Here is a 13,763-nt window from a genome sequence, read left to right as displayed (position 1 = left end):
GTCAATACACTTCACACCCAAGCTAGGGCTATTGCCTAAGCAATTAAACAATCAGAAACAGTAAAAAATATTGTATGTCTCTCGCTCAAGCGAGAAACTGTCGCTCAAGCGACGAACTCATCAAAACAGACTCAATTCTCTTCCTGATTCTCGCCTAAGTGAGGGACTGTTGCTCAAGCGACAAATCCATAAAAATTAGTCAAAATACCTGTCTGGTCCGTGCCCGGGCGAAATACGGTCGCTCGGGTGCCAAAAACGCCCAAAACGGGCCCTCACATTTAACAAAGCAATTCCTTACTTTTATTACTTTCAAGAATTTCACATAGTTATTTACCTTTACAACTTCTTGATGGCAAACATGCCATTATGGTCTCATATATATGAGAGTTATCATTCAGACGGCTAAAAAAGAAGTCATGTCTGTATGGAGTCCTCTCGCTCAAGTGAGAGCTGTCTTGCCCAAGCGAGTGCACACCCATTTTTGAGGCATTTGTGGCTTAAGCGAGAAAACAATCAGTTCTCTTGGTGCCTATTTTAGCTCAAGCGAGAGTTGTCTCGCCCCGAGCTAAAACACTCGTTTTCTCTAGACACTTCTCGCTCAAGTAAGAGTTGTCTTGCTCAAGCGAGAAGAGTCTGGTTATCATTTTAATTACTTTTCTCAAGGAAAATATTTCTCATTTATATCACATTGTCGTGCCCCGATTTTCGGTTACGCGACCTCTTAGAGTCGCCACTACATTTTATGGTTAAAAATGTAGAAAAATCTTTAAAGCCCAATCCCATTGGGCTTTTGGATTGTAATATCCAGGTTCGAGAGTCGATTACGGATCGATGAATATATTAGCACCTCGTCCGCCCGTAATTAAACGGTACCCTTGTCAATTGTATGATTTAAATACCCTTGAATTATTTAAATTTAAATTTGTGTACAACAAAATATTTATTTATTTTTCTATTTTTAGTCTGACAATATTACTTGCTCCTACGTATTCCTATACATTTTAGGAAACCAAGATTTATGTAGTTCTACTTTTAAAATGGTTTGTTGGTAAAAATGATTAACTCCTTAAAAAAGGTGAAGCACCAGAAACTAATGTCCGCACCGCATCCCATTTTAAAAAGGTTTGAAAATAATTTTAAAATATTTTTTGGTTTTTTATTATTATTTAGTGAATTAATATAATTGTTATTTTTTATTATTATTAATTTAGGAATTAATCGAATGAAAAGAAGCATCGTAATGCGACCGTTCAAGGATGATGTAAGAACAAGAAATATTACCATGACCTGCCTCCACCATTTGATTAATCCCAGAAAATATATTTTTGTTATAAACAATGTTATGTGAAATCATTTCAAATTACACTACTTCTTGTTAAAAATAATTTTAAATTTAACAATATTCTGAATTTGTAAGAATTTCAATTCTTCTTTATTTACAAAAAAATTTAATTAATTAGCTATTGAAAATAAGTCATAAAATAATATTCAATAATTAGCTAATAATGAGAATTTTACCATCACTTTTGTTATTATTATCATTATAAACATAATAAATAAATAAAATAATTTTTTTTATTTTTTTATAAACAACTTCTAGAAGATAATAAAAATGAATTTTTTTATGTATTTATTAATAGGTTATGTTTAATAATGCATATTAATATGAACATAATACAAAAGAAATAAATAAACCTAATTTAACTATAATCCAGTGCAACTAAGGAGTAATATTGTCGCCTGCATGTCGCTTAGATGTTGATTGAGGATTGCAAAGACCTAATGGGAGCCACGTGTTCGTGTGCGAGTGGCTGAGAAGGTGAGAACACGGGGTTTACCGTGTGCTTGAATGTACTGGAATGAGGGCCTATGAGGGATTGATCAGATGCGGAGGAGTCCACGGAAGTACCGTGGATGACTTACGTGTCACGTGCGGATACAATGAGAAAAGAGGTGCACGACGTCTACGGTAGTCACGACCACATGCAATCAAAACGCTGGAACGTGAGCTTGGATTCTGTGCTATCACGTTCACGTTCACACTGTGTTGAACGGGGATTGGCTGGACTTGGACCTGTTGACCACACTGCCACATGGTATGCTTGGACTGGGCAAAAAAAAGGGAACACGGCTGCTATAATGCACTCGGGCGCACTGAATCCCACCTCTCTGTGCAGTGTTATTTTTTTTTGTAGAGCCTTTCTCTCTTTTTTCTCTCTCTTTTCTCTGTATGCAGATTTATTTTTTAGCCACAAAAAAAAAATACTAACCTACTTAACTCTATTTATAGATGAATTTTAAACTAATCTAATCCTAACAACATGCTAACAACTCCCTATCTACTAACCCCATATCCTCATAATAGTAGGCACCACCAAATCACATTTGCCTTGGTGTATATATATTATTTTATTACCCTTTTTTATAAAAATACATTTTTAAACTTGGTTTATTTATTAAATTATTTATATATTCGAATTAAATAAATAAAAAATAACAAAAATATTTTTGAATATTCTAAGCTATATCTTAAATTTATATTTTTTTTTAAAACTAAAAATAAAAATTATTTTATTGTTTATTTGGAATTTAAAATCTCATTTTTTATTTATTTTTATAAATTCGATTTTAAGTATAAAAATAATTTTAATTATTTTTTATTTCTTTTATAATATAAACTCGAAAAATATAAAAATAAATATAATATTTTTATTATTTTAGGATATTTGAAATATCTCATTTTAATTCCTAATAAACCTAAAATTCATAAATAAATAATTATTTTAAGAAAGTAATTACTTTTAAAATAAGTTGGGTTTTTTTTTGGCCAGGTAAAAATGGTTATTCACAGCTGCCCCTCTTTACTAGTTGGTTATCTGATAGCAAGCAAACCGAGGTTTGAGAGATACCATGATAAGTGACTAGTAAAGAAATGAATGCTAATTTTGTTGAGGCTCAGAAGAAACCCAACTTGCTAAATCCCAGTGCTCGAAAATATCAAACTTTCTTCTATGAGTTGAACTATCTTCAAGATGGTCTGAGTTCTATGGATGCAATCCAATGGCGTAGATCGGTGTACTGCCGGAATTTGTAATGAAAAGGGTGAATCCAAATACGCAGGTCGGTGTACTGTCGGAATTTGGGATGAAAAGAGTGAAACCAAAGACACAGGTCGGTGTGGTGCCGGAATTTGGATGACACTAAGAAACAAGACCAAGATGCAGGTCGGTGTACTGCCGAAACTTGGAATGAAAAGAGTGAACCCAAAGACGCAGGTCGGTGTACTGCCGAAACTTGGAATGAAAAGGGTGAACCCAAAGACGCAGGTCGGTGTGCTGCCAGAATTTGGATGACACTAGGAAATAAGACCAAGAACGTAAGTCGGTGTACTTCCAGAACTTGGAATGAAAAGGGTGAACCCAAAGACGCAGGTCGGTGTACTGTCGGAATTTGGGAGGAAAACGTGTATGACATGTTTTTTGTTTCATTTTGTATGAATGCAAATGACTATTATTGATGCATGCTATGAGATTATTGTTTTCTATAATTGTTTTCATATCATATTGAGTTGTAATTGGTATTCATCCGTATTGCTCCGTCGCATCCTTAACATTTGGTTGTAGATTATTGTTTGCAAAGAACGATTTTGCTTGTTCATTCTGGAAGATGACAATCAACTTTGTCTTTCAGATGTAAAGTGTTTTCTCTTTTCGAATATTACTCAAGTCGGCATGCTTAAAATTCTTAAGATAGTACAAGTTTAATGAAAACAAACCATGCAAATAAAATATTTTAACTCATATACGATTGAAGAAATATGACCGTGTTTGGTCTTTTGTGTTATGGGTGAAGTGACGGGAATAGGTTTTAAATAATGAAACATGTTATATTACCACTTATACAACTATTGACCATCCAAAAAATTGCCCCAGTATTGACTTAAATTTTTGGTCTCCCACAATTTTGCCCCAATATTGACTAATTGCCTTATGTTCTTAAGAGACCTTCCATTTTTCTTTTTCTTTTGTCCCTAAGTTTTGCTTAGATCGCCCTTTTGGGTTTTCGATCTAATGGGATTTATTCATTTCATTTAAGAGAATTTGTGTATTGATCACGTCATGCATAGATTTTTTTTAAGAAAAATTACTTTGAATTTCTTTTGGAGTCAGTTATTTGGTACCCTTGGTGCATATCTCAAACAGTTCGGGTGTTAACAAGGACTTTTTTGGCTTGTAACGTGGTCTGGTTAGGGGTTTACAAGAAAGAAAAGTATGTAAGGCTCAAATGATGTGTTTCCCACCCCCAACTTTCTCCATATTCTCCATAATCCTATTTCCAATATATCTTATATTTCAAATCCCAGATACGATTTCCATTCCTTTTTGGAAAAGGAAAGGTTTTGCAACCATTCTAGTTTAAGATTTTTTTATTTACCCTAACTTTTGCCTAAGGTTTTACTAAAACTCTTAGCGGGATCTTTTTATAATTACGTGATCCACTTTTAGATCTTTTGAAGACTTGTTGGAAAACTACCCTTTCCCCAGTTTATTGGTGTTTTTCAAAGGTGTTGCATTTTTTTGAATAAAATTCTTTCATTTTGTCTTGGCTCAAAAAGGGTGACTAGGGATATCTTCATTGGTGTTTGGAATAACAAAGAAGCTTTGTGTCATCAACACGACCTACCTGAGGGTACACACCATGTGGGATTTATTTACATCACCCTCCTAAGAGAGTGCATGAAAGTATGCAAAAATGCATGATCAATGCACAAATTTCTCTTTTTTTTTCTATCTTCTTGAAAGGTCTCTCAAGCATAATATTTCTTTACGGCATCTGAATTCACGGAAAGAGGTAAATTGTTTCCATCCATAGTAGTCAATATCAAAGCTCCTCTAGAGAATGCTTTTTTCACAATGAAGGGTCCTTCATAATTTGGGGTCCATTTCCCTCTATGATCCTTCTGGATTGGGAGTATCTTGTTAAGCACCTGATCCCCCTCTTGAAAGTGGTGTGGCCGAACTTTCTTAGCATAAGCTCTCATGAGTCTTTTCTGGTACAACTGACCATGACCTATAGCAGCTAACCTTTTCTCTTCTATCATGTTCAGTTGGTCGTACCGCGCTTGGATCCATTTTGATTCTTTCAATCCAGATTCTGCCATGATTCTGAGTGATGGAATTTCTACTTCAATAGGGAGTACTGCCTCCATCCCATATACTAACGAGTATGGTGTTGCCCCAGTTGATGTACGTACCGAGGTGTGATACCCATGTAGAGCAAAAGGTAACATTTCATGCCAATCCTTGTACGTCACTACCATTTTTTGAACAATCTTCTTAATATTCTTGTTTGCTGCTTCTACTGCTCCATTCATCTTGGGGCGATAAGGTGAGGATTCGTGATGCTTGATTTTGAACTCGCTACACATCTCAGTCATCATCATATTGTTTAAGTTGGTGGCATTGTCCGTGATAATCTTGTTAGGTAACCCATATCTACACACCAACTCCTTTTTAATAAATCGTAGTACCATTATTCAAGTCACATTGGCATATGAACATGCCTCAACCCATTTTGTGAAGTAGTCGATGGCTACGAGGATGAAGCGATGCCCATTAGAAGCTTTTTGCTCTATTGGTCCAATCACATCCATTCCCCACATGGAGAAGGGCCAGGGTGCTGAAAGAACATTTAGAGGGTTTGGTGGAGCATTGATGCTGTCTGCATAAATTTGACATTTGTGGCACTTCCTAACATAAGCACAACAGTCTGTCTCCATTGTCATCCAAAAGTAACCTGTCCTTAAGATCTTTCTAGCTATAGCATGTCCGTTTGAATGGGTCCCAAATGAGCCTTCGTGCACATCTTTGAGTATTACCTCAGCTTCTTTCTCTTCTAGGCATCTGAGGAGTACCATGTCGTGATTCCTTTTGTAAAGAATATCGCCATTTAGAAAGAAACCCATGGCTAGTCTTCTCAAGGTTCTTTTGTCAGTCTCTGAGGCCCCAATGGGATACTCATTTTTCTGTATATAGACCTTGATGTCATGATACCATGGCTTTCCATCTTGCTCTACTTCTATTGCGCAACAATGGATTGGTTGATCTCTGCTTTCTATTCTGATGAGAGGTTGATCCTTCCCACTTATCTGGAACATTGAGGATAATGTGGATAAGGCATCGGCTAGTCTGTTATCCTCTCTCGGGATGTGGTAGAAGTCAATTTGGTCGAAGTGCTCAACCATCTTATGGATATACTCCATGTAAGGTATTAGTTTGTTGTCACGGGTCTCATATTCTTCTTTTAACTGATGGATGACTAAAGCTGAATCCCCAAAGACTTCTAAAACTTTGACTTTTCTTTCTAATGCTGCTTGCAAACCTAGGGCACATGCCTCATATTCAGCTATATTGTTGGTGCAGTCAAAGCATAATCTGGCAGTAATAGGAGTGAAGTTGCCTTCTGGAGATACAAGCACAACTCCTATGCCCTGCCCGAGTGCATTGGAGGACCCATCAAATACTAATGTCCATACACCCTCTTTTGTTGGTCCTCCCAAGGATAGACTCATGATACCTTCATCTGGGAATTCCTGGTTCATTGATTCGGTCTTCTCTATGGGTTGACTGGCAAGATAATCTGCAAGGGCACTACCTTTGATTGCTTTTCGTGTCACATACACTATATCATATTCTAACAATAAGACCTGCCACCGAGCGATTCTCCCTGTTAATATTGGGTTCTCAATGATATACTTCACAGGATCCATCTTTGAAATCAACCAAGTGGTATGACTCAACATGTACTGCCTCAAATGACGAGATGCCCATGCTAGAGCACAACAAACACGTTCTAGCAATGAGTACCTTGTTTCGCACTCAGTGAATTTTTTGCTTATATAGTATATGGCTTGCTCTTTTCTGCCTGATTCATCATGTTGGGCTAAGACACATCCCATAGAGTCATCCAGTACGGTTAGGTACATTAGAAGAGGTCGATCGGGTACTAGAGGCATCAATATTGGAGGATTGGTCAGATACTGCTTTATGCTTTCAAAGGCTTTCTGGCAATCGTCATTCCATCTAACTGCCTGACTTTTTCTTAATAGTTTGAAGATTGGCTCACAGGTAGCTGTTAGTTGAGAGATGAACCTGGATATGTAGCTCAAACGCCCTAAGAAACCTCTGACTTCCTTCTCGGTTCAGGGTGCTGGATTTCCATGATTGCTTTGACTTTCTCGGGATCTACTTCAATTCCTTTCTGGCTGACAATGAAACCGAGGACTCCTCCTGATTTAACCCTGAAGCTACGTTTTTCGGGATTTAGCTTGAGGCTATACTTTCTGAGTCGTTCAAATAATTTCCTTAGGTTCTCCACATGCTCCACCTCTGATTTGGATTTGCATATGATGTCATCGACACAGATCTCCACCTCCTTATGCATCATGTCATGGAAAAGAGCTACCATGGCTCTCTGATATATGGCCATAACATTCTTTAAACCAAAAGGCATAACTAGATAACAAAAGGTTCCCCATGGGGTGATGAAAGTGGTTTTATCCACATCTTCAGAGACCATCTTGATCTGATGATACCCAAAATACCCATCCATGAAGGAGAAAAGGGCATGGTCTGCAGTGCTGTCGACCAAGACATCTATATGAGGTACTGGGAAGTCATCCTTTGGGCTTTCTTTGTTCAAATCTCGATAGTCAATGCAGATCCTGAGTTTGCCTCCCTTCTTTGGTACAGCTACAACATTAGCCACCCATCCTGGATATGTAGAGACTATCACGAACCCAACGTCTAGCCATTTCTCTACCTCCTCTTTCACCCTTAAGGAAATTTCTGGTTTTATCCAACATAGTTTCTGCTTAACCGGGCGTGAATATGGGTTCAATGGCAGCTTGTGTTCCACTATGTTTCTTTCCAGACCCGGCATATCGACATACGACCATGCAAACACATCTTTGAACTCGTGAAATAGCTGAATTATCTTTTTGCGCTCTTTCTCCTTCATCAATGTACCTACCTTCACTTCTTTCTCGTCGTCTTCTGTCCCCAAATTTATTAGCTCAGTGGGCTCTTCATGAGGCTTAATTTCTCTAGACTCTTGCTTAACCATCCTCAATAACTCAGGTGATGCCTCCCATTCCTCATCACTATCTCCCTCGTCGAGTGGATTAATCAGATGATCATGATTGTACGTGTGGTTGATAACATGATTATTATTTCTAGGGTTAATGTTGGATTTGCATTATATTCATGATATGATTAGTTTTTTATTTATGGGTTTTTCATGGTTTTGCTTGTTGTTGTTTTTTGTTTGTATATGCAAGTATAAAACTTTAAAGAATAAAATGGGACGAAAAATATGAAGAAAGAAGTGCATTTTATTGAATTCAAAAAACTTGTACTATCCAATGAAACATAAACAAATTGTCCTTATTTGAAAAGAAATAAACCCAATAGCTTTAGACATGGCCAAGGGATTCTAGCATCTTATTACATTGTTTCAAAAAACACTTGTGGACATGCATCTTCCTCTATCCAGTTGTTGAGAGTGGTGCTTGGAGGACACTGAACGACGAAGTCTGCCCCACCTTCTGAATCATCGTCTCCACAACAGCAATCATTCTTGGTTTTAAGCCTGCACTGATGAAGTTCCTGCTAATGTGCGGGATGGATATCTTACCAGCTTCATACTCCCACTGCCCCAGGCGCACCATCCTTCCCTTCCTTTCCTCTTTAGCAGTTCTCTCTCTATCTTCCTGAGTGGGTCTGTATCCCAGGCTGTACCGATCTTTGATGTGCTATAACATGACTAGGCTTTTTCTTCCTTGGCCAAACTTCCCAAGCCCTTTCCCTGGTTGATAGCCCTTCTGCAGCATTACTCTTGCCATCATCAGCGATGCCTCCGAAGGTTGGGGACGTAATGTGGGTGTCCCTCCTCCTACAAATGAGGCATTGGCAATCTCTAGTGCTTGGAAGGATGTTCCAATAGCTTCCTCTGCTGCTTCGATGTACGGAGTGTCAAGAGATTTTGATACCAACATATCTTCTTCTCCCATAATAGTAAGGAGTTTTTCGTCCACAATAAACTTAACTCGTTGGTGCAATGTAGAAGGTACAGCCCCTGAAGCATGGATCCATGGCCTTCCCAACAAACAGTTGTAACTGAGATTAATATCCATGATATGGAATACTATCTGGAAAGTGCAGGGTCCTATTTTTATAGGCAACTCCATTTCCCCCATGACAGTCCCGTTGGATCCATCAAACGCCTTCACTACCATAGAGCTTGGTCTCATATACGATGTGTCGACTCGAAGTCTGGATAACATCCTTTTCGACATGACATTGAGGGGCGAGCCATTATCAATAAGAACCTTACCAATCAAACAATCCTGATACATTATAGAGATGTGTAGGGGGCTAGTATGTCTCATTCCTTCAGAAGGTATATCCTGATCACTGAAAGAAATTTAATTATCAGCCACGATGTTGTTGATGATACCACCAAGCTTGTCAGTGGTTATGTCATGGCTGACATGTGCACGGTTCAGTATCTCCATCAGCACTTTTCTGTGGGGTTCAGAACACATTAGCATAGACAAAATGGATATCCTGGCAGGAGTGCGGTTTAGTTGATCCCGACCTTATATTCACTTTGCTTTATGAATTTCAGAAATTCACAAGCTTCCTCATTGGATACTTCCCCTTTATCTCCATGCTTATGCAACAAGTCATTCCGATTGGCCTCCAATTCATCTTCCACAAGGATACATACTTTCCCTTTTCCTTTATCCTTGGCTAAGGTCTTTTCAACATCTGAGGGAACATAGACACATCCACTTCTAGTTATCTGATTGTCCCCAACAACATTGGTGACTTCTATCTGTTGCTCAGTTGTCTCTGTATTCCCTCCACTATAGATCCATGGTACCGCTTTATCTGTTTTGTAAGGGAAAGGTTGTGGTCTCTCTACTGCTGCAGGCCTCAGAACAGGCTCCATCCTACTTATGACTCGCACCCATCGAGTTATTTGTGGGTGTAACTGAGCATTATCCAGAATGTTCAATACAGGTTCATATCGAGTAATCGATGGCCTCATGGTCCTTCTCATGTCTTTCTCACTTCTAGTGGTAGCATTAATAGTCTGATACGAGGGTCCTCTATCTATTGTGATCAATCTCATATCCAACATCTTCTGCAGTAAGAGCTTAAATTCTGGACACTCTTCTAGGGTGTGACCCATTTTGCCATGCAACTCACAACTAGCTGAATCTTCATCTTCAACCAGCCTTTCCACCATTCCATGTTTGCACATTTCCTGAAAAATTATCTTCATGGGTGTGTTCACCTCATCCGCATCCCAAACGAATGTGCTACAATGAGTCTCCTCTACAACATCCACACCCTGATTACCATGATTAGGTAATGGATTCTTATCTACATCTGGCACGATGGGCTTGAAATGCAGCTGCTTTGTATTGATCAGGCTTTGCACCTTATGCTTTAGAGCTCGACAATGTTCAATTGAATGGCCAATGACCCCAGAGTGGTACTCGCAAGTAACATTTGGGTTAAACCAGGCTCCGGGTGATTCAGGAACTGTTCCTATTATAGGGCTTATCATTCTCTCCCTTAGAAGATGAGAATATAGCTCAATATAAGGTATTGGTATCGGGTCAAATAATGGGCCTCTCCTTTCGGGGTTGCAATTTTGGGTTTGATTTTGGTAGGTTTGTGTTTGATTCTGGTTTTGGCAGGGTTGGTAGGATTGTGTTTGGTTATAGTTTTGGCGGTTGTTATTGTGGGTTGTGTAGTTGGGCTGTGCGGAAGATGTGGCAATGTATGAGGCCTAGTATTTAGGGTTTTGGGATTTGTATCCCTTCGGCTTAGTGAACACCGCGAGTGCTTCTCCCTCCTTCTTCTTCATAAAGTTAGGCTTCTTGCATGTGCCTGATTTGGGCTGATCTACTACCAGTTTTCCACTCCTTATGCGTCCTACTATTTTCTCCCCAACCTTAATGAGTGCATTGAAGCTCGATGCAACACTTCCCACCAAGTAATCATAATAGGGCTCCTTCAAAGTATCCACGAATATAGACAATTGTTCTTCCTCCTCCAATCTGGGTATGACTTGTGACACCAAAGCTCTCTAGTGTTGGGTATACTCCTTAAAGCTTTCTTCTGGCTTCTTGGCTATGCTCTGAAGTTGGGCCCTGTCAGGAGCAGCGTCCTCATCGTACTTATACTGCTTCATGTAGGCATTGGATAAATCAACAAATTTTTTAATTTGAGCCTTTTCCAAGCGGATGTACCAGCCCATGACTGCCCTTGTTAGACTGTCTTGGAAGCAATGAATCAACAGTTTGTCATTTCCGTGATGAGTTGTCATCTTCCTAGCATACATATGTATATGACTTTTCGGGTAGGAAGTACCATCGTATTTCTCAAACTCGTGAGTTTTAAACTTTGGTGGAAACACTACATCTGGTACTAGGCACATCTCAAATGCATTTTTTACATCAGGGAAATTTGTGACCTCAATGGCCCTTAGTCTTTCCTTTATAAGCTCCAGTTTTGCCTTCTCTTGGCTTGAGGATTCGTTTGGGGTGCCCCTGTTTATCTTAGCTTCAGCCTGGTGGCTTGTGGTCTTACTTTTAGGAGGAAGATCGTGAGTAGGATCTTCGTCTTGCTCATCGTCGTCTTCCGCGGCTGATTGTTGTTCCTCTTGACCATCAACTGTGTCTTCATACCTTATGATAACACCCTTACGACGGTTGGCCCCAGTAACTACCTTTAGACCCACCTTTTGTGTGGATTGTGAAGGTTTGGCGCCTGACGCAGTGGTATCTTCTTCCGAGCTTCGAGCCTTTTGCATATCCTGGATGATTTTCATCATCTGAGATTTATTTGCTCTTTCATTTCGGCAAGCTCAGACCGGTTGCCAATGCTACTAGATTCTTGGTCTGCCATCAGCTTGGACTGCAGTCTGGTGTGGTACGGATGCTTGTGAGCAATGTTTAGCTGATACCTGGTTAAACAATGTTTTATTATGTAAATGGAGAAAAGAATGATGCATGCAATTGTTTTTTTTTATTTTTATTTTTATTTTTTAAAATGCATTTTCATTTGGAAGATCGATATAGCAAGACGTTTTGACCCGCAGTTGGTGACCATGAGGCCTTCCCCCGTTCACTTTTCCTGCGTTGATGACAACTTTAAGTTTTGGATTATCGTTGCATCTACATTCGTTCTTTTAATGTGGGTTACTAACATTAAACATCTTGCCCTACACTTGGTAACTTGAGAGCGTACTCTACAAGGCCTTATGCAGTTGATGGTGATCTAAGAGAACACGCAAAGTTTCGGACCTAGATCACATCTAAACACAAGTTGTTATTATCTCTCTCAATATGGTTTTTCTTTCTTTTTCTCTCTTTGGTTGTTGTTGTGGTTCATTGCAAGAAAAATGACATTTGAATACTTACACGATAATGAATAAGATATTTGATAACAATAAGGACTTTGGTAGCAATAATATGTTATTTTATTCATGGGAAAATAAGAAAAGTAATATTACAAGACTTTATTTGTTTATATCTTGTAATCAAAATTCCCTATTTGCTAAAACCCTCCATCTTCTTAAGTCTATGGCTACATCCTTGCAAGACTCGTAGAATGCTTTCATAGCTGGGAGCAGCTCTGTCTCTGGATACATCTCTAGTTCTCTCTTGGCATCGAAGAATGTCCTCAACCAATCATCAGCAAAGTCCCCAAGGCCATCAACCATATTTCTAAATCTACTTTCCCATTGATATTTTTCTTCTTGGCTTTCTTGGAGTGCTCTTTCCCAATTTTACGACCATGCTTCTTGTTTGGATGTCACTTCATCATATACTCTCTCGAGTTCCCAAAGCTGCCTCGAAAGATGATCCTCGCTATGACTTGCAGCTGTTATGGACTCATGATGAGTTTTCTGTGTATCTTCCAAGATTGCCTTGAGTTGGTCTTCCTTCTTCATTGTCTCATCAAGTGCAAATTGATAATCTTTTAACCGTGCCCACGCCTCATTCTCATTTTGTTGACTTTCATGGAGGGCTGCTTGCAATTGTTCACACTTTGCCTTCAGATCTCTTTTATCGGCCTGTGCAGCATTGATAACACGATTTCGAGCTTTCATCTGTCGACTGAAGTCAGCTAGTTGGACATCTTTTTCTTGTACAGACTTTATCAGACGGTACTTGTCAGATTGAGAACACATCTGAGCATAATCCCTTTTTAGACTAGCTTCTTCATTTCTTAATGCCACCAAGGTCTTATTAAGCTTCTCTATGGTTAGCTCATACTTCTCAATTTTGCATCGGGCTTCCTCTAGTTTTGCATCTGAGACTTTGAGCTGACTCTTTAACAACTCATTTTCTGAGGGGCCAGCTGGTTCATGGGGTGGAGACATTAGCGGGATAATTTCTCATTTCCTCCTCTCACTGCGCCATAGCTTGTATTCTTTAGTATAGAAAGCTTGATGCTCTCCTAACTCCTTTTTTCCATAGATGTGGATGTTCTTCAATGCATTCCTTAATGTATCCAGGGTTTCTTTGGTATTTTCCTTGTCCTTGTACCAAATCACGAATCCCTACAATTGCTCCTGAGGGACTGGCATCATACCCCATTTCATTTGTCCAAGTACCAAAGCTGGGGTGACAGTAATGCATCCCTGGGGTCCCATGAGCACCATATTGGGATAACTTCCAC

General features: G+C 39.0%; 1 protein-coding gene and 1 pseudogene across 1 annotated transcript; both read right to left on the bottom strand.

Moving 5' to 3' along the window:
* On the bottom strand, positions 4,808 to 10,638 carry LOC109326451 (annotated as a pseudogene).
* On the bottom strand, positions 12,868 to 13,464 carry LOC109326440 (myosin heavy chain, embryonic smooth muscle isoform-like). Its single transcript, XM_019559131.1, has one exon. The coding sequence runs from the start codon at positions 13,462 to 13,464 to the stop codon at positions 12,868 to 12,870; it is 597 nt and encodes a 198-aa protein (XP_019414676.1).

This window comes from Lupinus angustifolius, chromosome LG02, assembly GCF_001865875.1.
Source record: "Lupinus angustifolius cultivar Tanjil chromosome LG02, LupAngTanjil_v1.0, whole genome shotgun sequence".
NCBI classification, from domain to species: Eukaryota; Viridiplantae; Streptophyta; class Magnoliopsida; order Fabales; family Fabaceae; genus Lupinus; species Lupinus angustifolius.
This window is presented reverse-complemented; position numbering and strand designations above follow the sequence as displayed.

What these genes read in the sequence shown, in the direction of transcription:
- LOC109326440 (XM_019559131.1), bottom strand. Translation starts at nt 13,464, where the DNA reads ATGTCTCCACCCCATGAACCAGCTGGCCCCTCAGAAAATGAGTTGTTA.